The 23,951-nt window shown below is 35.3% G+C and overlaps 1 protein-coding gene across 3 annotated transcripts in view; it reads left to right on the forward strand.

Annotated features, from left to right (window-relative positions):
- The window catches only part of LOC106877777 (neprilysin), a 323,337-nt gene that overhangs the window by 106,535 nt on the left and 192,851 nt on the right, over positions 1–23,951 (forward strand). For all 3 annotated transcript variants that reach the window (XR_016242904.1, XM_089356536.1, XM_089356538.1), the window contains 3 exons: positions 1,006–1,164; positions 9,448–9,531; positions 16,425–16,627. Coding sequence is in view for 2 of the 3 variants with exons in the window: in XM_089356536.1 (XP_089212662.1) it covers positions 1,006–1,164; positions 9,448–9,531; positions 16,425–16,627 (446 nt within the window). In the remaining variant the exon portion in view is untranslated. The remainder of the gene's footprint in view (positions 1–1,005; positions 1,165–9,447; positions 9,532–16,424; positions 16,628–23,951) is intronic.

Below are 23,951 nucleotides of genomic sequence, written 5' to 3' on the forward strand. Positions count from 1 at the left end.
AATCAATTTTAAAGATGGTAAAATCGGACATAACTTATGGGATGACCTGATATTATTAGTCTTCATCGTTAATTTTGGTTGACGAAATCTATGATCAAACTGTACTATCTGTTGCCATAATATCTTTTCAAGATTTCTTGGTCTAATGTGTCCTGTTTTATAAAATCATTTGCACCCCATTTCATTTCAGATATCTTAACTTCGCTATGATGGACTAAAATATATTTGAAAGTAAAATGTTTCCATCGTTTACTCAAAAATAATTCTGTGACTGGTCAGATTAATATCTAGATGAATTTCGTAAAAACAGAAAATAATCATTAAATAATATTTTCTTAAGTCTGTATTATTGATGATGTAATAAAAAAATTGGCAATATTTAGAATTCAAGCTGGTAATTAGTAGAATAACATTTCTCAGCATTATTCAAACTAACTCTGATTTATTTTCCTTAAGATTGTATTGAAGAAAAGTAAATGAAATGAGTTGTAGTCAATAAATTGAAACCATAGTTGCCGTCAGAAAGTTTTAATGATTCTTTAAAAAAAATCTGCTATTGTGGAAATAATGAAGTACAAAAAATTTCTTTGGTAGTGAAATTTAATTATTATTATAATGTTGCTTCTAAAGGCTGTAATAAGAATTAAAGCGAGTGTAATTATATATCACGATAAAGAAACACATATATTCACAGCTGTGAAAGACAGAATGAACCATTTCAATTTATACAGAATACTTAAAAACATTTCTATATCGTTCTTTTTTGTTTATATCTTGACGTTCCCACAAATAAGAAGAGAAGGTGTAATGAAACTAGCATAAGAAAATGTTTAAATCATTGATTAAACTAATGTAGCATTACTAAAAGTCAGCCATTATTGTTCTAAAATTAATATAAATCCAATCGATTAAAGTAATAAAACATAATTTTAATCCAGTTCAAAAGTAGAAATAAATTGCATGAAGACTGAAATAATTATAATTCCTTTCTTCGTTTCAAAATAGCGGCACGTATTCTGCAAGCAATGAATATGTCAGTTGAACCTTGTACCAACTTTTATCAATATGCATGTGGAGACTGGATTGATACACATCCGGTAAAGCCATATAGTGCAAAAGACATTTTCAGGGAGGACATAAAAATTGAAAAACAACGAATTATTGGTAAGTTGAGAGGTTTTCATTTTGTTTTACTACCTAAATTAAAACTGTAAAATGTTGTATTTATATAGAGCTTTGGATAATTTATTGATATATTCCTTTTCTATATACTTTTTGATGCTTCAAATTCAGGAATTGTTCGATGAACACAAGTTACGAATAATCAACTTACATAAAAATAGAAAAACAGATGTATTTTGACTGTAAATCACAAAGAATTAAATTGACACAGCTGTTGGTGAAATAAAATCTTTGCCTCAAAGAAGGAGTTTGTTGAACTCTTCTAACAAAGTTTCATATAAAAATACTTGCCCGACAAAACAGAAAATCAAATATCATGTTGAGTTTTATTGAAATCCGCTTTCTCTGAAATGAGTCCGTTAATGATGTGCTGGAAGAAGTAGTTCTCCCAGCTGTCAACTCACAAGGAGACAACAATCACGTTACTTTAAAAATTTCTGCATTACTTTTCATTATTTTTTTGTATATATTTAATAACTGTTGTTGCCAAAAGAATGTGATAATACCTTCAAGCTTATTCCAGATGTTGTTACTTGCATTATGCAATGTGAAGATATGTTTGCCTTGCCTTTATATGTAGTTCTATTCAGTCACAGACAGTCTCAATGTAATAATTTATGTTCAACTCCTGGAGCTTCACGACAAAATTTTACAAATTAATTTCAGATTTTGAAGTACTATAATTAAATCTTTTAAGTTGTATTTCTCCTGCCAAATAACCTTCATCAGTTTCATTTATATTTCCTGTACTGCATGGGATTCATTCCCGTTGCAAGCGCATGCGATGCTGTTTAGCATTACTAGAGCAATTTAGTTATGCTGCATGGAGCGTATATTATTAATAACTATAAGCAACACTTACGTATTTGAACAGGAAAAATTTCAAAGATCTCTGATATGACTGTAACAAAAAGCTGAACAAAGCGAAGCCGATGCAACGAAGGGGGAAAAGTCTATGGTTTAATGACTCTGTATACTTTCTAAAATCAAGGTTAAAATTTGGTTTGTAAAACCATATACTCCTATATTTGCAGGTTTCATATGGTCATATCGCTGTGAAGTGCTTTACATGTATACAGGTATTATTTAAAGCGTGTGTATATGTGTGTAATTAAGTGTTGTAAAATGGAGTTAACTTAGCAGTTCAGTACAAAGAAACCGTAACATTGGGAAGCATATCATATATGTAATGGGGTCGATTTACCTGACGGACACATGAAGGTGGCGCCTCAGCGCCGCTGCCGTCCTGTGACTTAAACAAGTACAAGAATATAATATAATGTAATATGATATGGTATAATATAATATATTAAAAAGTAAAAATAGAGTACGGTATAATAGATTATATTATAATATATGTGTGCTCGTAAGTGTGTGAATACTGAAGAAATCCGTTGAATTGACTGCACTTATTATTCATACTGCAGGTGCAAAGGAAATCTACGAAAATACGTCATCTTACAATTCATTCAAAATAACTTAATATTCACTTCTTTTGTCTTATTCCTATTGAACAGCCCATGCTAGATAATTATTCTCACTGACGATAACACGATTATATTGATGATATTTGTATGAAACGTCACTTACTGTTGAGGCAATGCTTAGCACTTTCGTAGAGTACATTCAGGATAACTGATATGCTGATAACTGAACAAAGGTAGATATAAAGATAGCAACACTTCAGTTCTATTACAAATTATATTTGCTTTCGTGTGTAAGTGTATTGGCTTCATTTCTTGAAGGAATGAAAAGAAAAGGAAAGAAAGAATGCAAGAGTAGAAAAATCTTCAAAGTAACGGAAGATACAGATTCTTGGAAATCGGTTCGACGATCTTATAGAAATAGCAGCATGACATACCAAATATCATTTGGTGATTTTAGAAAAGACAAAAACTAACAAAATGACACATTTCATAATGTTCTTCCAGATAGTGTTTATCTGAAAGTTTATCATACCGAGTCTAATGCCGCCTTTGCTTCTAGCGACTTGCTGGCCTATGCCACGTATACTCAAGGTATCTCGTGTCATTCTCCTACTCGTGTCTTTCATTTTGTGTCAAAACCCAGTCCGAGACGAACCACTATGCTTATCACATCCTATGTATAAAATTCAAAAACAAAAACAAAATATATATATAAAAAAAAAGAAACATAGCCTGTCCCATTGACAAGATCAAAGAGAAAGAAGAAATTGAAAATTGAACGACAATAAGAATTTGAAATCAGAAACACGCAATGAAGAGAGTGGACTTGATACCAGTAGTAATTGGCGCGCTTGGAAGTATCAGTACTCGACTCCCAACATGGCTGAAAAAAGATTGGTGCAAATGTAAAGATAGAACACATACAAAAATCAAATCAATTCAAGTGATCATACACTTTGATATTCAGTGAAGAGGTTGCGTCAGGGGATGTCTTTTCAACCCCAGGCTGGCTCTGTTGTGTGTGAGGTGCTTCTAGGTTAACCGTATGACACGCAATTTGGTGAACTCTTTTAATTTTCCTTTTTGTTTAATAAGATATTTTTGTGCTACACTAAATTGAGCTCTGTGTGGTTGCTGACGAAAAAATGGTTATTATCTCTGCAACTATTGTTAACATCTCCATTATTATTGCTACAGTTGCTTCTACCAAGTTATTACAGCAGCTGTGGCCATCGTCAGTTACTACCGATACTGCCGTAGCCGCTCTCCTTGCGGCCATCCTTTGTAGCCATGGCAACAGTGTAACCATTATCATCGCTGTCATGAGCTTCTACAGAATTTAGTTGGCAAGAGAAAAAGCATTTGAAGGACTGGATGATAGGTGGGGACAAAACCTCAGCATGCCAAATATATGGCCTGTAGTAAAGAAGCTGACGTAAAGGCGGCGAGCTGGCAGAGAGGTTAGCATGCCGGGCGAAATGCTTAGTGGTATTTCGTCTGTCGTTACGTTCTGAGTTCAAATTCCGCCGAGGTCGACTTTGCCTTTCATCCTTTCGGGTCGATAAATTAAGTACCAGTCACGCACTGGGGTCGATGAAATCGACTTAATCCCTTTGTCTCTCCTTGTTTGTCCCCTCTATGTTTAGCCCCTTGTGGGTAATAATGAAATAAAGAAGCTGACGTAGACCAGAAGCACACGCATCGGTGGCTACGAAGCACAAGGCTAAAGGCAGAGAGTAAAGGTTTTATCTTAGCTCAAGATCAGAGCTTATTGACCCCTAACTACCATAAAATGGAGTAGAGCCAAAGTGTCAATACTGCAACCAGGAGATCAAAACTGTGGACCACCTAATTTCTGGATTTATACTATAGAGTATAAATCAGGACATGGCAGAGTAGGCCAATATCTACACTGGTAAAGCTTCTTATCCAGTATAATCTCGAGAAATATATTTTTTCTAATAGATGACGTTGGAGTTAATAATTGTCTTCTATTAATATATATAACATAATTTATAGGATAATATTAATTACTTTCGATGATTTACATATTTTTCTTAATATGTTCTGGCAGATTCAAATGGGAATATATCAATGTCTGTTGTGTTTCATCACAGAACAACTCATTTACGATGGATACGTGTTCCTGAAATACTGAATTCGCTAATTACAAACAATTCCAGGACAACCGGTCTTTCGTCATCGTTGTACACTGTCAGCCAGAAGCACCTCAGGGCTAACATCCTCGGCAGTCTGCATAATTCTGAGACAGCTGACGACTAACAGTTATGTCAAATAACCCGCTATCCTAGAATCATTTGTGCTAAAGAATCGAGCGTGTTACGAAAGCCTTCGTAAATTAGTTGTTCTACAACGAGACAACGACAATTAAGATATTCGCATCTGCACCTGCCAGAACGTAATAAAAATAAGTATGCAAATCGTCGTTTTGTTTCTCGCTGTTCACCGTAGAAATGACAATTAATTAAAACTCTTGTGTTGCTTCCTGTCAGAAAAAAGTCGCTCTTATTAGTTAACTAAGAATGTAAGAAATGTAAGATGTGCGTTAATTGATATTTGTGTTTGAATATGCGAGTGAGTCTGTCAGACTTGTGAATATATTGTGTGTGTGCCAGTGTGAACTCTTCGCGTGTGCATAAAAGCGTGAATGTATGTGGGTGCACGCGTGTGTGTGTGTGTGTGAGAGAGAGAGAGAGAGAGAGAGAAAGAGAGAGAGAGAGAGAGAGAGAGAGAGAGAGAGAGAAAGAGAAAGAGAGAGGCAGCATGACAACGTATGTACGTGCGTGTGTATGAGTGTGTGAAAGTGAGAGCGTGAAAGAACGCGTGAGTGATTGCACGAGAATGCGCATGTGTAATGAGAGAACGTGTCTGTGTCTGTCTGTACGAGAATACGCGTATGTAAGAGATCAAGTGTCTGTGTATATGCGTGAATGCGTGTGTGTGTATATATGCCCTGAATTATGACGCTGGAGATAAGGGGCTATTGTTTAAATTCAGACAGAGCCTGATGATTAGGAATATGATTGAACTCATCTCCTATGTGGCTTTCTTGTTTATTTAGTCATATATAAAATTTACTCTAAGAGTTCATCGAGTATATTAACTCTATTGACCGAAGCTTACTTTGACTTCAAATCGTCTTCCTAAACACGACGTCAGTCTGTCACAGAGGTAACACACTGACTCACATTGGTACTCGTTTACAACTGAATGGACAAAACCAAAATTGACATGAAATGCCTTATTCAACGATTCAACCTACTGATGATCTGAGTATCTAATCCACGGCCTAACAAAATTTAGCCAAACACTCAAATCATGAGTTAACGCATATTTTCCTCAGGTAGAAGTATATTTTCTTATACTAGTCGTTAGACTTTCTTGTAACTTGCAACTATGCTGGTTGATATAACTTTCGGGTTCATTAATAGCCTAAAATAATTATAATCTCATGAATCAACAATACAACTAATAAATTGCCTTCAACATATTCTAATTAGGTATAAATGATCTTAGAATATTGATTCAAAGAACAATTTTACTCTATACAATTATTCGTTTTAGAAAATTTATCAGAAAGCCCTGAACAAGATATGGACATACTACTTTTGGCTACATAGATGAAAAAAATTGTGACACACACCTCAGAACACAAACTTTCTATTTCTCTCTTGCTCTTTCTTTCATTCTGTCTGTACATCTCTCTCTCTTTCCACTCTCTCTCTCACTCACACATGCAGAGACTTACACGCAGGAACACACGCTCAGGCGCACACACATATATAATTAAATATTTAAATTCCTTTTCCCTTAGTTAAAGTGATAAAGAGTGGTTTCAAGGAGATATCGCTACTGCTTCTTGCAGGAGGAGCAACACAAAGGCACTTTCAATGTAAAACAATGTTATTGTTTAGTCCCAACGCAAACTTGTCACACAGTCCAACAATGAGTTTAGCCACCGACAATTCATCTTGTTTGTTGACCTTGTATTCGGGACCTCATTTTCATTGTGTCCTTCCTTCCTTTTAGATGGAAGGACTTAATCTTATGCTATTGCCTTTTGCTTTCGAGGTATCTAGCAACCGTAAGCAGATTTCATAGCTTTTTGCTGTACGCCAGAATTATAGTTTAGAAGTGTTTATAACTTTACGTAATTGTTTTTCTCAGCTTTCGGAGTGTAATTCTAAACATTGTAAATGTCTTTTATTGTCTGATTATATGAGTAGGAAAAAGCGGCTGCACTGAGAACTACTATTGTTCTGCTGACATCTGAAAATGCTGGTGAAAGTCATTAGTAGCAACATTCTCCAACAGCTTGCATCCCAATCTTTTCTGAATGTTAATCATAACGGCTTTCTTAAAGCCGGGTCAACTAGAGTCATACAGTCCACATCTGAGCCCTCGCTTTACAGATGTTTTGAGAACTTTACCTCGTTTCACTAGGCATCTGGCTGTGTTTCGTCGGCGAATCTTCAGAATTAATTCTAAAGTAATCGGTATTTAGAAAGTTTACTCCATCAATGAGACTATTGTCCAATTATAAAAACCAAAATGCTAATAATCAGAATCAACTGCAGTTATTTTCCTTGACATTATTCCGAATAATATGCGTTGTTACGTAACTTGACTTATGCACCCAGTTGACATATTTCTAAATTATAGAAACATTCTATGTAAACGACCGAGATACTTCATATAGACATGAACCGTCACACACGCCTTTCCGCTATATGAATATCGTATTTTGTCAGCTTCTTTTGTTCCTCACCATTCTTTTCAGGCTGCATGCCTATTGGGCATGTTTCGTCTTTTGTATTTGCTAGAAGTATTTAAATCTATTCTGCTCAATGGAAAATATTACAGTCTACCTTCTCCCCGCTCTCTCCGACATGAACGCTCAATGAAATTGTATTTCTACAGCTATAGCCACTAGAGTTGAAATAATTGCAGTAAAAGTTGTGTAGTAATTATTTTATTTCAAAGAAACATAGACCGACTCTCATTTTAAGATTCAATATATGCTGTGGTCGATTTTGCATTTTATTCTTTCGATGATTAAATAATTGCCAATCAATTCAATTGTAGGTATACTCGATCATACACACTTCCTCAAAAAGTGAACGCCCTAAAATACAAGCTAAATATTCTTCGTATTAGCTCATATCTGTTTCTTTATGTAAAAGAAAGTAGAAACCGTAGAATGCGGTAACATTATGTACACTATGTTTTGAAATAGTAGGAGTGGTTCCGATTTGGTATGCCTCTGAGTATATTATCTCTTTCAACTAAGGGAATATTGAGGAGGGGTGCTTGACGATAAGAACAACCATAGTGCTCAACTGGTACTTATTTCACCAACCCAGAAGAGATGAAAGGCAATGTCGAACTTAATAGAACGTGCATCTGTGTAATTAAAAGACTGAACGCTATGTTGAATACGAGGTTTCTGTTTGCAGCCAAAAGGTGAAGTCAGTTAAATAGAATAGCCAAAAGCCGAGCAAAACACTGGTGAATTTTTTAAGCACTCAACCATTTATCTCGTAGACTTGCCTCAGAGTAGCTTATCTTCCCTATTCGGAAGACTAGGCTATAAATGCTTCACTTCTTCACAGTGAAAGTCATAGATACACCTCTGCCGTGGCTTGGCACAATTAGTTAACCTTTACTAATCCTTTTACTGTTTTCGTTCTACGAATGCAGTCAATCATATTGCCGTTTTTGCTTGATTTTAAGCCTAACATTCAGAGAATGGATATAAGTGCATCAGAAAGAAAGCAGATTGCATAGAAAAATGACATACTTGTTTATGTCATGCTTTTCGGTATACATTGAAAAAACAAGAGGATTTATCATTTTTAACTCTCCCTCGTGTATATATATAATGGGCTCCCGTACGGTTTCCGTTCGACAAATTTCATTTAAAAAGAAATGGCTGTCCAGAAGTTATAACAGAAGGCCATTGCCCAAGATGGCACACAGTGGATCCCAGACTAAAACATTTTGGTAGCGAAGCGGAATTTTAATCACCACACCCAACAGTAAGCCTATTAACGTTTCTCTATGTCTTTCCGTGTGTATGTGTATGTGTGTGTGTTGTGTATATGTGTTTGTATGGCGTGATTCCAAAACGCCAGATGATTCCATACATTCTACTGTTTATATAGAGTAATTAATACAATATATAACATTATTATTATTATTATTATTATTATTATTATTATTATTATTATTATTATTATTATTATTATTGTTATTATTATTATTAAAGTGGCGAGGTGGCTGAGTCGTTAGCACGCGGGGCAAAATGCTTTGCGGTATTTCGTCTCGCGCTAAGTTTTGAGTTCGAATTCCGCCGAAGTTTATTTTGCTTTCATCCTTTCGGGGTCGATAAAATAAATACTAGTTCAACACTGGGGTCGATATAATCGACTAGCTCCCTCCTCAGAATTTCAGGCCTTGGGCATTTAATAGAAAGTATTATTATTTTTAATAATATTATTAGTAGTATTAGTTATAATTATTAACAATGTCGTAATTACTACTACTACTACTACTACTACTGCTGCTACTGCTACTACTACTACTATTGCTGCTGCTGCATCTACTTCTGCTGCTAGTACTACTACCACTACTGCTGCTGCTGCTACTACCACCACTACTACTACTACTACTACTACTACTACTACTACTACTACTACTACTGCTACTCGCTCTTAAATTTCATGCCATGCGATCTTTTGATATGTTTACTTAAATCTCTCACACTTTGTCCAGAGATTAAAGGAGATTTCGTATTCTTTATTTTCTTTATATTCAGAACTTCTTAAAGCCAAAATAAGCAGATATGACATCGATGCAGTGAAGAAAACAAAGCTGGCTTATGAATCTTGCGTAGGAATATGTAAGTATAATGACTGAAACATATAAATAAGGCTTTTGATACAACGTCAATTTATTGGTGGAGTCATTTAGAATGAATATATTTATTGTACTGGCCTATCAAAGGAAATGCATGTCTCTCATATCTCACCGTCATTGTAGCTGTTGTTGTTGCTATTATTGTTATTGTCGTTGTTGTTATGTAATCCTATGCTGAGCTCTAGTCGAGCAAAATTACAAAGGCGTTCCAATCCAGCTTATTCTGTACTTTGTGCGTCTTTCAGTCATTACACTGCGGCCATGCAGGGGCACCGCATTGAAAAACCTTTAGTCAAATGAATCGACTCCAGTATTCCATTTCTTTTCCAAACTGGAACTTATTCTATCTGTATCTTTCACCAAACTGCTAAGATAAGGTGATGCAAATACACCAACACTGGTTGCCAAGTAGCGATTGGAGGACAAACACCCGCTCACTCCCCCCACACACATAAACAAAAAGAACCCTGTATATATATATATATATATATATATATATATATACGACAGGCTTCTTTCGGTTTCCGTTTACCAAATCCTCTCACAAGTCTTTGGTCGACTAGAGACTACCGTAAAAAATACTTGTTGAAGGTGCCACCGTGCGGTTGGGAAGCAAGCTTCCTACCATAGAGCCACACTTGCCTCTGCTTTATCTTTATTGTTGCTATGACTACAATATTTGAATTCAACTTTGTCGTTCATCATTTCTGAAAATCTATTACAGAAAGTACCAGGGAAGTTCGGTTATCGAAACAGTAATAACGTGGAACCGAGTGTTTTGGGACGTTACTTGTGGATCTTGCTTCCTAAAACCTATAATGTCCTTGTTGGGTGGTCGGTTTAATTCGTCGTAAGATTTAATGACATGATCTAACAATCTGTATGACTTTAATGGAGTCCATTCTGTTGCAATCATCTTCCAGTTAGGTCTTCAGTTTGAGGATGCTCAGCAACTTCCATCCTATTGGCTCCAAAACCCTGTGCTGAATAATGTAACCATAGACACAGATAAAAAAAACCACTGAGTCAATCTTTCTAATGCAAGCAAGGGATCCACAGCTTAGTTACTCGAGAGGCAACAAAGAGCAGCTAAATTCATCTTTAATCATATTCCAGAATTCCTAAAATTACCTAGGGAGAAAATATTGTTCAGATAGGCCCAGACACACTTCTTCTCAAAATACAAAGGGATGGCTATGGTTGGAATAATCTTTAATGTAGGCCTGTCAGATAAGAGCTGATGGACAGTTTCCCAACCATGAAGTTTCTAAATTTTCAAAACGAGAGTATGTTTTTTGAGGGTATTTGGATGTTACTTTTACAAAGTCGATCGTCAGTGAGAGATAGTGTCAAACACGTTTGGATTTGTGGACCAGATTTCATCATAAACTGGATCTGACTGGCAGGAAAAAGGTTCTCTAATTCAGTAAATTTGGACAGGTGTTAATAAGGTCAAGCTCCGAATCTGGATGTATTTTAGCGAATATCTTATAATCCAAAAAACAAACAAACAAACAAAAAAACAATGAGTGCCATATTTAAAATCCAGCCCCGGCCAAGAATGAATATAACTGTCTAGTATCACTGACGAAGAACCGCACTTGATGATTCGATTAATGTTTAGTTAACAGATTTTGCGTCATCCGCGAAACAGTCTTAAATTACTTTGGCTTACTTATCACTTATTTGTGAGCTTGTTAAAAACAGAGAAGGAATGCTCCTTTTGAGATGTAATGTTCTGAATGCTGTACGGAAACATTTCGCAATTACATGGAAATTCGGCCCGAGGAAAATCCTTGTTGCAATTGTGAATGACCGCTGAAGACAAACAAGAGATAATTTCGAGAAATTAAGGATTACTTCTTATATTTATATGCTTCGGAGGAAAACTAGTCTTTGAATACAAGAACAAATATTGATATAATTCAATTTACTCTCATGAAAATAGGATGTATTAAATACTGGCTGATCAGTCGACAAAACTTTTATGCATAAAAGTGAGTCACGAATATTTTTGGACTAGAATAATTTGCCTAAGTAAAAAGAGAAATCGGCTCAAGTGGGCCAATAAGTATTATTGAATAAATATTTAAGGGGTTAGGTGTTGGATATCCAGCCACAATATCATTATCATCACCATTATGATCAATCACCAGCAATTCAACCAACACCACCATCAATACCAGCATCACCAGAAACACCAGCACCAGCACAGCCGCCGGCACCACCACCGCCATCTCCACCAAGACCATCACCTCCACCACAACCATCACCACCGCTACTAATAATAATAATTGAATAATAATATTTGAACTCAGAAGGTAAAGAAGGGACGAAAGGCTGCCAAGCATTTTATGATGATAATGATGACAACAATAATAATAATAATAATAATAATAATAATAATAATAATAATAATAATAATAATAATAATAATCCTTTTTATTAAAGGCACAAGGCCTGAAATTTTGGTGGAAGGGACTAGTCCATTACATCGAACCCAGTGAGAGACGGACGAAAAGCTGCTAAGCATTTTACTTCACATACCAGCTCGCCAATAATGATAATAATAATAATAATAATAATAATAATAATAGTAACAATGTCAACAGGTGCAAGAGCGACCGTGTTGTAAGTAGCTTGCTTACCAACCGCATTGTTCCGGGTTCATTCCCACTGCGTGGTACCTTGGGCAAGTGTCTTCTCCTATAGCCTCGGGCCGATCAAAGCCTTGTGAGTGGATTTGGTAGACGGAAACTGAAAGAAGCCTGTCGTATGTATGTATATATGTATATATATATATGTATATATATATATGTATATATATATATGTGTGTGTATATGTTTTTGTGTCTGTGTTTGTTCCCCCCCCCCAACCTCGCTTGACAACCGATGCTAGTGTGTTTACGTCCCTGTAACTTAGCAGTTCGGCAAAAAATCCGACTGAATAGGTACTAGGCTTACAAAGAATAAGTCCTGGGGTCGATTTGCTCGTCTAAAGGCGGTGCTCCAGCATGGTCGCAGTCAAGTGACTGAAACAAGTAAAAGAGTAACAATGATTGAAACTTTTGTGGCTAAATTGTTAATTCATCGTATTTGAAAGAAAAATAGAAACCTTTAGCTGCAGTTGTTAGAGACTTCAAGAAATTAATATGTAATTTTTCAAACTTAAACTACATACAAAGAGAAAGGAAAGTTTGAACTTTCTTTCTAGTTGTACGCTGTATTTTTGATAATTTCTCGTCTATGAAACAGCACATAAGATCCCCACCCAATTCTTCTTCCAATAGATTATTTCCAAGTTATGGAAAAACGTTAATGAATCGATCAATCAGTAAATTGAGTTATTTAATCAGAGTCACAGTAAACCTTATAGATAGATATTGTGATTAATCGAGGTTCATCTTCACTTGTAAAGATCTTGTTCCTGATTAAAGGATATATATCTAACAACTTGTTTAAAACCAATCGATGAAGCAACCTTTATATAGTAAGTAAGCTTGCATGAAATATCACTTTAACCTGTAAAATCATAAAAGTTCACCGTATAACTAAGGCGCCGATTATTTTATGCAATCTTATATAAACCATTTTATGTCACAATTCCATTAAGATTCCTAAAATTCGAGACTATATACATAATTATGTAGTTCCACATAAAGGTTTTGATAAACTACATTAGAGTAAGGCACACCAGGAGCTGAAAAACTAACCTATTTCCTTAGAATGCGGCCCAGAATTTAAAGCTCATAATAATCATCAAATTTTATCCAATAATCTGCGATATCAATCAAGAACAGTTTGCGTATATAATCGTTATCGTGAATCAAAATGAGAGGTAAAGTTGGACGGTGATAACGTTGGACGTAACATTTATTCTTACACCTAGTTGATGTTATATTAAAAGAAACAAAGTTATTGTCTATTATAGCCACTACATTTGTAATGCTCTTAAAGCAGCCGACCACGAAATACGTATTTGAACTAAAGTGGAGTGAGTGAGTATGTGTGTGTCTGTGTGTGTCTGTGTGTTTGTGTGTTTGTGTGTTTGTGTGTTTGTGTGTCTGTGTCTGTGTGTCTGCGTCTGTATCTGTATATATATATATATATATATATATATATATATATATATATATATATATATATATATATATGTATACAACGGCTTATTAGCGTTTAGAGCCTAAAAGCATAATTAATAGAGGTCACAAAAGTGACAGAGGCTACTGACTGGCACCGCTTTTGTTAAAAATAAGAGTTGCAACAACTCAGAAGCCACAACAATCCTGACGAAAGGAGGTACATAGTCGGATTGCGATTTCGGGTTTTGATGTAGGCCATCTTAACCCACGTTAGTAACGCTTAACGCCTAGGGTTAAACACAAATTAAAAGTATAAACAACAAATTAAAAATGGTGGTTTATTAGCAATTAGAATCTAAATGCAGAATTAATAGATGTCACAAATTTGATAGAGTATAAACTATTTTGAAAATCGGTACATGTTTTCAACGGTTTTTCAATTTAACTCTTGGGATTAAGACTCGCTGATGAGGATTAAGATGGTCCACATCAAAATCCGAAATCGCGATCAGACTATGTACGCTGACATTATAGCATCCACTCAGTATCACAGTACATTCTGAGAGTGCTTTTGTGGCTTTAGGCTGTTTTAACTCTTATTTGTAGCAAAAGCGGTGCTAGCCAGTACTCTGTCACTTTTGTGATCTTTGTTACTACATACATATGTATGTTTGTGTGTGTCACTGTCTGTCTGTCTATCTATCTATCTATCTATCTATCTGTCTGTCTGTCTGTCCGTCCGTCCGTCCGTCCGTCTGTCTGTCTGTCTGTCTGTCTGTATGTATGTATGTTCGTCCATCCATCCATCCATCCATCCATCCATCCATCCATCCATCCATCCATCTATCTATCTATCTATCTATCTATCTATCTATCTATCTATCTATCTATCTATCTATCTATCTATACACAGGGTGCAGTGAATATATTGTCGTATAACTTACACAAAAAGAAAAATAACACTGACATCTCATTTAAACAGTTATATTTTACCAAAATTACATAAAAATATCACAAAATATTAAAGAATAAATTTATTCAATAAAATCGTCATAGGTTTCACCCACGGCCTCCAGACTACTCCAGAATTTTTCTGGACGGTCTAGTTGTTTAAGTTAGTGAATACTGCAATAATCCTTGCCTTCAGTTCATCTTTATGAGTTTTGTTGGTCTCTCGCTCAACTGCACCCCACACATAATAACCAAGGGGGTTGCTGACTGGGGAGATAGTTGGTTACATGTTAGGAGTGATGTGGTCGCAAAAATTGTCTGACAGCAATGATTGGGTTCTCCTACCAGTGTGGCATGGTGAAAAGTTCTATTGCTAGGCATAGGGTCTTCCAGCAGCAAAGCCCTTGATCCAGGGGAGCAGTACCTCTTCCAGGCATTTGATGTAGGACTCCGTTTTGAGTCTGAGGCCGTATGGGAAGATAGCTGAAGGCATAAAGTCGTCATCACTAGTGATCACTCCAAATACCATGATGTTGACTAGATGATGATTTTCATCACTCTCGGTACGTCCTCAGATTGATACCCAAACACGCTGAAATTCTGGGGCGAATGCCGAACAGTACAGCATGTCCTTTCCAAATTTCTGTCAGAATGAATTGTGCCATGATGCTGTTTTACTCAGACGTTGCGCAACTAACCGCACTATAGTGTAAAGTCGACAAAATAAAAAAAAAAAACAATGCGCTCTCACGAAAAAATATAAAATGGTCATAATTTACCCCTCGCACCCTGTAGCATACACACCTACGAACATACAGTTCGTCACATACCAAACATATTGAAAGAATATTCAACGCACACATACACACACACACACGCACGCAAACAGACACTCACACACAGGAAGGCATAAAACCTATTCAATAAATGGTTTTAAGCCACTCCCTCGGCAGGAACTCACAGATTTCTTTGGACAATAGACAACTACATCCCCTGTCTTTCTATCTAACACCTTGAACTCTATACCAAACTATATTTAAAGACGACCTCAACGAAAAAAAATTGCACACGTGTTTTGACCATCAAACAGAAGATAAACTGTTTTTACTTCGATATTTCATGAAGATTTGTTAATATTTGACAAGGTGAAATTCATCATTACGACCGGTAATATTTTCTACTTTCTTTATATAATTTTGAAATCATTTTATTAAATTCTTTCTAAATTGAAATGTCTTAGATTTACTTCTGTGCTGTTTCCACCTCCCTCATTTATATATAAAAAAATTGATTTGTAATAATCTCTAATCCTTTTCCAATTATATATATATATATATATATATATATATATATATATTAACTTCCACTGACAAGAAAACGTTGCATTCCGACAGTGTCCATCCGGTCATTTTTTTCTTTTATATAGATGATCCATTTTAACGTTATCCACATTATCTGTTTCCGAAACTATAAAATGTGATTTGTACTATATTTGGTCGTTAGTTTTAGCTGGTCAACCGAGAACATAGAGAGTTTCCATTGGGGTTCCGTTGTCCTTCTTTTGCGCTGGGTTATTGGATAGAATTTTTGTTTCAACATGGTCACCACCATCACACAGTCCTTGTGTGCCTTTAGCAAATTCCATTATTTCTCCCTTTATTCCAGCATCCTCAGAGGACCCTCAATACGGTTATTGATGCTTTCACAATAACGGTTAGAAAGTAAAAGAGGGGGATCGGGTGCATTTAATCAGCAACACGCCCGATTACCCATATTATGTATTTTTGTGAAGCCAATGAATGCTTTTTTTCTCATTTCTTTTGTATTTTCTATATATCAATAGATTACATCAAAGAAAAATCATTTATGAATGTTAATTATTTGGTACAAGAAGCAGGTGGAATGCCAATAGTGACCAAAGGATGGAAAGCCAATGAATCTCTAATTGACTACATGGTAAATGCAAGAGCACAATTTGGTGCAATGCCACTAATACCAGTGCTTGTTGAAATTGACCAGAAGAACACATCCCGTAATATAATTTACGTGAGTATATCTCTAATTTCTGCTAGAATATATATATAATTAACCAGCATTGATATATTTACAGCCCGTAAATAAGTAGTTCGGCAAAAGGAACCGATATAATATGTACTAGGCTTTAAAAAGTCCTGGAGTTGATTTGTTCAAGTAAAATCTTTCATGGTTGTCCTGCAGCATGTCTGCAGTGAAATGACTGAAAAAGTAAAATCAAACAGAAAAAAAGCAGATAAAGATAATAAAGCGTATGTAAAGAGAATGATTTTAAGAAGCTATCCATATATATATTTCTCAAGGTAGAGATATAATAAGACAGAGAGAGTTTCTCTCTCTGTCTTATTATATCTCTACCTTAAAGCGTAACTTATTCCTTATTTGGTGAGAAGACATATTGTCATTCAAAAATGATTAGAGTACCTGTCTCTTACAGTGAATTAAAGTTTTCTTTTCCTCAAGCATAAATATTATTAGTTGAATTACATTAAATTAAATTATTTCACTCATAACGTCATGCATTTATAATATTGTGTCAATAGTTAATCTTGTATGGGGTGAAAGGTGAAAGATTTGATTTTAGTTGCTATCGTGGAGTCATGAACGATAAATTAATTAGTTTACTCTGGTAAGATGTAAATAATTGTATTCTTTCGGATCGTATCTTACGGAACAGATACGATTAAATACGATTAAAAGACGTCCATTTGTGACCATAAGATTACTTCTGAAATATATATCATATAGATCCTCATTAACCAATAATACTTATATCATAATTCTTTAATGAGGGCTGGGTATGGTTTGAGGGAAATTTGGCCGCTGTTTATTGCAGATCAAGCAATGAAGTAATAGAACTATCTGTCGTATAGTGAAACTGCTATGTCTCAAGCTACTGCTATCTAGCACCTTCGAATGATCTCTACTCAACCGCTACACAACTGCTACTCGACTGCAGAAACTGTACACCCTCCCGGTAAAAAGTGGTGGTAGCCGGTCGACAGAGAAGGTAGAAGGTCGAGAATACGTGTAGACTGTTAATAGTCGTGTCTGTGTTGATATAGTAATTATACTGTGATACTGAGTGGATGTTATAATGATCAAACCCTTTGAGGGTAATAACACTGTACGATCGGGTGTCATACAGAACCAGATGGAACTATTCTATCGACGTCTCTGGAATATAACAATATCTGGCAGAACGACAACCGTCATCAAAAGACAGATACAAAAGTGATAAAAGACTGCTTTACAACACTATTGTACAACCTAGTCGTGGCACTATGATAAATGCGTACATTTTTAGCTTTACTTGGTTCAATGTGGCAACCACCAACCAATTTTAATGGAATAGATAGGTCTCTCTCCTTCTACTTCTTCCCTGTTAGATATACTATACGCATGGGACAACAGGTGACATAAAAAGTAAACAAGCTCGTATATACAAGTAGACATGTACGCAAATATGCATGCAGATACATGCAGACATGCAATTGCGCAAGCATGTAAATATACACATACAGTGAGGCACATACACACTTCATATGATTTTAACATGCACACACTTTCACACACACACAAACCTGTACCTATTACTATCACTAACATGTATCTATCTACCGTCACTCTTTCATCTCATGGCAACACATCACAAGGCATCTATAAACATAAACTTTGTCATGCGTAGATACCTCACCAAACACCAAAGCCATATGGTTCGACAACGGCATCTCATTAAACATCAATCGTCACTTTATTTTACCGTGAAGACACATCACCATCCATCAACATCACCCTACTCCACGACAACGATATCTAATAAAACATCTGTCACACTACAACAACGATACCTCACCAAACATCACCTGCCACATTGTTCTACGACGACGACACTTTACCTTTCATGTGCCGCAGCTTGTACAAACTCGTCGATAATTTAGCAATCGTTGACGTCATCTTATTCGATGACGACGGTACCTTACCAACCATCAACTATCTGTCTGTACAACCTCAACAACCCGTCAAACATCAACCATCATTTCATTCTACCACCATTTTTCAAAGAAACAAGAAAGCTTTTTATATCTACCCTACAGCTTCAGGAAGCAGTGATCATCAGTTTTTACCTACGACGACAACGCCTCATTAGACATTGATCTATGCGATTAAAGTTCTTTTAGTGTAGATAAACATTTTAAGTGTTGATATATTCTCAAAGGAAGAAGTAGTTATTCAGGAATATACAATCAAACAAGGTTAATTTGAAATAAAATAAACCAGATAACATCACGTAAGGTATACCCTCTAGAACAAAACTAGCTCCAGGCACAAAAGATCAAAAAGACATTATATTGTTTTGTGAGATGATTATATTTATACTAGATTTCTTGAAAAAATACCATGTTCTAGAAAAGTTGGATTTAGCGTTAGATATATTTTTATTGTTCGCACTTTTGATTGATTATTGGATGTTTCAGGGCTCAGGCAATTACATTAATAATAAAACGCATACATTCGTACAACATACGTGCAAGAGAAATACACACAACGCTCACATATAAAGTAAAAACTTGTGTATATACATAATATTCTCAGAAACATGCATTGTACACACAAATGCACACACATCCATACACATACATTCACACACGCACACATACTCACACATATATATACATACGCGTATATCACACACATATGCACGCACGTATATATGCATAAAACACATACATATAGAAATTAATACACACTCATACGTCACCCATAAAAAATTACCTAAAGGTAAATTCCACTTGTTTGTTTCCATTTATCGTTTTTCTGACATCATAGCGCCAAAGTGTTTACGTAACTTAACCATTTTCCCCAACCTCCTTTATCTCTCATTCTACAATTTTAAATGTATCTTTTTATCAAGATATGTCAAGATTTTAAACTAACAGAGATGTACGTGGAACGCGGTAACCTTACAAAAATGCTTAAAAGAAATATTTGAAAAGTAAATAAATATAAAATCTGTTATTATTATTATTATTATTATTATTATTATTATTATTATTATTATTATTATTATTATTATTATTAAACAATAAGAAGAGTGCGACTGTTATCGAATGAACAATACTTCGACATCTCGTGTCCTTCCACAAGTTCAAAATAAACATCTCGAGATATCGTTCATTCGATAAGTCTCACTTTTCTTATTGTTTCATTACTTTCTGGAGGAGAAACATCAGTACTTTAAATATTATTATTATTATTATTATTATTATTATCATCATTATTATCAAGGTGGTGAGCTGGCAGAATCGTTAACACGCCGAGCTAAATGCCTTATGGTATTTCGTCTGCCACTACGTTCTGAGTTCAAATTCCACCGCGGTCGAATACGGCGTTCATCTTTTCGGGGTCGATAAAATAAGTACCAGTTGAACACTGGCGTCGATGAGATCGACTTGTCCCCTCCCACAAAGTGGCTGCCCTTGTGGCAAAATTTGAAACCATTTTCATTATTATTTTACGTTTGACTTTTGTTTTGCATTTGTACAAGTTGGATCCAAGTCTCACCCAGAGACCTCAAGAGACAACAAGTTAGAAGTTCCTGTAGGTGTTGTGCCTAGGGTACCATATATTTGAATTTGTACATAGTGTTGTTCTAGAGAATGTTTAAGAAACCATAAGAAAATTATGTGTTTGTTTTAAAATCTGAGATCACATACACAGTATTTTACGTAGGAAATGGGCAGTTCCCATGAGCACTATCTTTTGAACTTCAGCCATTTTGGGGTTTCCTGGTATCTGAGCTAGGTAGTAATCAGCCGGTTTCGCTGTCATTCCCAGGGCACCTATGACAATAGGTATTGTTTTAACCCTCAGATTCCACATTTTGCTAATTTCTATTTCAAGATCTTTATATTTGCTCAGTTTTTGGTAGGTCTTCACAGATACGTTTATATCGATTGGGACAGTCAAATCAATGAGGATGTATGATTTTTGTCTGAAGGCTTTCAGTATGATGTCTGGCCTATTTGCATCTATCTTTCTGTCAGTTTGATTGGTGAAGTTCCAGAGGAGTGCGATGTGATAATTTTCAAGTACTGGGGGTGGTTTGTGTTCCCACCAGTTTTTATCATGGGGCAAGTCCAGGTTTTTGCATATTACCCAGTGAATATATTGTGCAGCTCTATCATCCCTGTTGAGATACTCTGTAGGCGCACATGGAGACAACATGATCGATGGTCTCATTTTGTTGTTGGCATATACGACATAATGGGGAGCTGCCGTTCTTTAATATGTTGGCCTGGTAGTTCTTTGTAGGTAGGCATTGATCTTGGGCTGCTATGATAAACCCCTCTGTTTCTGATTTCAAGCCAGAGGCCATTAGCCATTGATGGGTAAGGGCTTTGTCAATATCTACATTATTCGCTCTCTTTGGATATTTGCCATTGAGAGGTTTTCCATGCCATTTTTCAGTCATAATATCTAAGGCAGCACGGGTTTTCAAGCGCTTAAGCTTTTTCTGCGGGTGTTTCTAGTTCGTCTAATTCTTATTTTTGTTGCAATTGGAATTCACTTAGATATTTCTTTGCCTGTTTTGTTACTGAGTAAGATGCTTTCTTGCTTTCATGATTTGAGACAAGTTATTATTATTATTATTATTATTATTATTATTATTATTATTATTATTATTATTATTATTATTATTATTATTGTTCAGTAGTTTTATTTTTATAACGTGCTTTCACTTCACTACCGAGCGCAGCTCTGTGTGCTTTGGGTATGTGCTGTGGTTTGCTGTGGTGCTCTTATAGTTACTGTATTGAAAGTGTTTTGCGTAGGATGTGTGGAGTGCCCAGTAGTGCAATTTTCTGTATGTTATATATATTTGTAAGTCCTGGTGTTTTTGTTATGTATTTGTCTGAATATTTTTTTATTATACCGAAGGCACCTGCTATGATCATTATTATTGTTGTTGTTATTTGCCAACGAAACGTGTTTGCTAACAGATTTCAAAATCTCCCTTTCGAGCCAGCTTGAGAGCCGTTATGCAGTCGCATGACCTGCTGAAAAGGAAAAAAGTCTCATTATGTATACAGTAATAGATATATAAACACATGCGTTAGTCACCAGCAAAAGTAGGTATTGATAACTCGCTAGCTAGAATGCATGCCACAAAAATATCACAAAGTCACATTCCATATTAATTCTAGCTTTTGTAGCTGTAACGAAGATACATTGTTTGCCTGTGGAGTTGAGAATCTCGCTTTGCAAAGACGGCCTTATTGGGGCAAGATCTAGGATCGAATACAACCAAAACAACGCGCAACGTACTATCAATACAGCCCTGGGGGAGTAGAACATGGGAGAAGACCAATAATACAATACAACCATGGTGGAGAATCACGCATATGATTCCTGATGACATTGGAATATTAAAGCCATAATTAAATACACCCCTGAGCGAATAGAGCTATGATAAAATAAAAAGAAAAAAAAATATCAATCAAGTCATAAGCAAACATTTCTTAGTAGTGATAAATGTTTATTTCTTTGTGTAGGTTTGCTTGTTATTTCAGGCTAATCAACGGTCCATATAAAATTTCTATATTTTCTTATTATTATTGTGAATGTATTTGGTTGTCCGGAAAGTTCGTGCCGATTTTTAAAGGAAAGAAAAAGGTCAATAAATACTTGCCATTACATTTTTAATCCCAAAAATATGAACCATTTTGTTGCACAATGCGTCTCCATTTAACTTGAAAATACCCTCTTCCAAGAATTGAGGTGGTTTCATGGCAAATAAGTCGAAAGGTAAGCTATTATATATAGGCACGAACTTTCCGGACAAACCAATATAATTGAATGTTGGTAACAAAAATGAAGCGCAAAAGGCAAAAAAATAAAAAAAGAAGAAACAAACAAGTAAGCAATATGGGATAATTGTTATATATGGAGTCACTATATGCTTAGATATCCTTACTACAGCTCTGCCTTGACTTTGAGTTATACGGCCATTCCCTTCCTCACAGCAGAAGATACATGCCCACGGTGCAAAGAATTGGAGTTGTATATGAAACTATGTGTTTAGGAAGCGAAGCGAAATTCAACACACAGCCGTACTTGCATACGTGCTTATAGGAACTTATAATTGCGAAGTAGATAATAGAAAATACTTACACACCCGCACCCGCACATGGAAGTATAGCCTCACTTCACACCATCACAGCCACTCAGAATTTCCTTGGAATACTTATAGTTGTCGTCTATTCAATCCCATGAAAACTATACATAAGCTCACATATACAGGCTCTGCTAAAGAAAATAATTTCAATAATGTATGAAAGGTTCTCATCTTACCCGCTATTGAAATTTAATGAGAGAACATTTCTACAGACATACCAGCATTGAACGAAATATATGGAATTGAATGCATTAAGAAACATGCTTATAGGGGTAAATTCTAGTTAATTCCTAACAACACTTCGCAATTCTATACCGAAAGTAATGGCTATAATTGCTTTCAATCTAATGCTGAATACTTCTATGGAAAAAAAAAAGTATGTATGTATTTGCATATATATGTATGTGTGTCAGTGTGTGCATGTTCATGTTTATATATACATATATGTATGCAAACAATATGTATATATAGACAATGATATACGTATGTATATGCGTTATATATAAGTATATATACACACATCTATGAGCATGCACATATATGAGTATGCACATATACATATACATATATGTATATTTATGTATATGTATACTTTCATATATATATATATATATATATATATATATATATATATATATATATATATTTGTGTGTGTGTGTGTGTTTGTGTGATTTTTTTTATATATGCATATGTATATGCGTTATGTATAAGTATATACACACAAATCTCTATACGCGTGTATGTGTCCGTATTCGCGTGTGTATTTCTGTTACGGTTGAAATATTTACATGTAACTGAATTCCTCGCAAGTGGATTTTATGATTTTATGGTTATTATATTTCAGAGCTGAAAGTGCTCTGTGGCTTATTGGAATTGTTAATTATAAGTTTCCACTTATAAGTTTCCGTTTTTTTTTTGCCAATTTGTACAGACAAATCTCAAGTACGAATACAAACAGCATGATTTGCAGGTGGTTGTGGTATTTGAGAACTACCACATTCAATTAGGATAGTTCGTGTCTCCTTGTCTCCAGTGTATATGTATCACAATGTTATCTAGCAATGTTTCCTTTAATTGCTTTTTAAATCAGACTTCATTGATAGCATTTAAAATGCCGTTATTGTAGTGCAGTCTTAAAAATCTAAATACCATTCATT

The sequence above is a fragment of the Octopus bimaculoides genome, chromosome 8 (assembly GCF_046866305.1).
Source record: "Octopus bimaculoides isolate indiv1 chromosome 8, ASM4686630v1, whole genome shotgun sequence".
Lineage (NCBI taxonomy): Eukaryota > Metazoa > Mollusca > Cephalopoda > Octopoda > Octopodidae > Octopus > Octopus bimaculoides.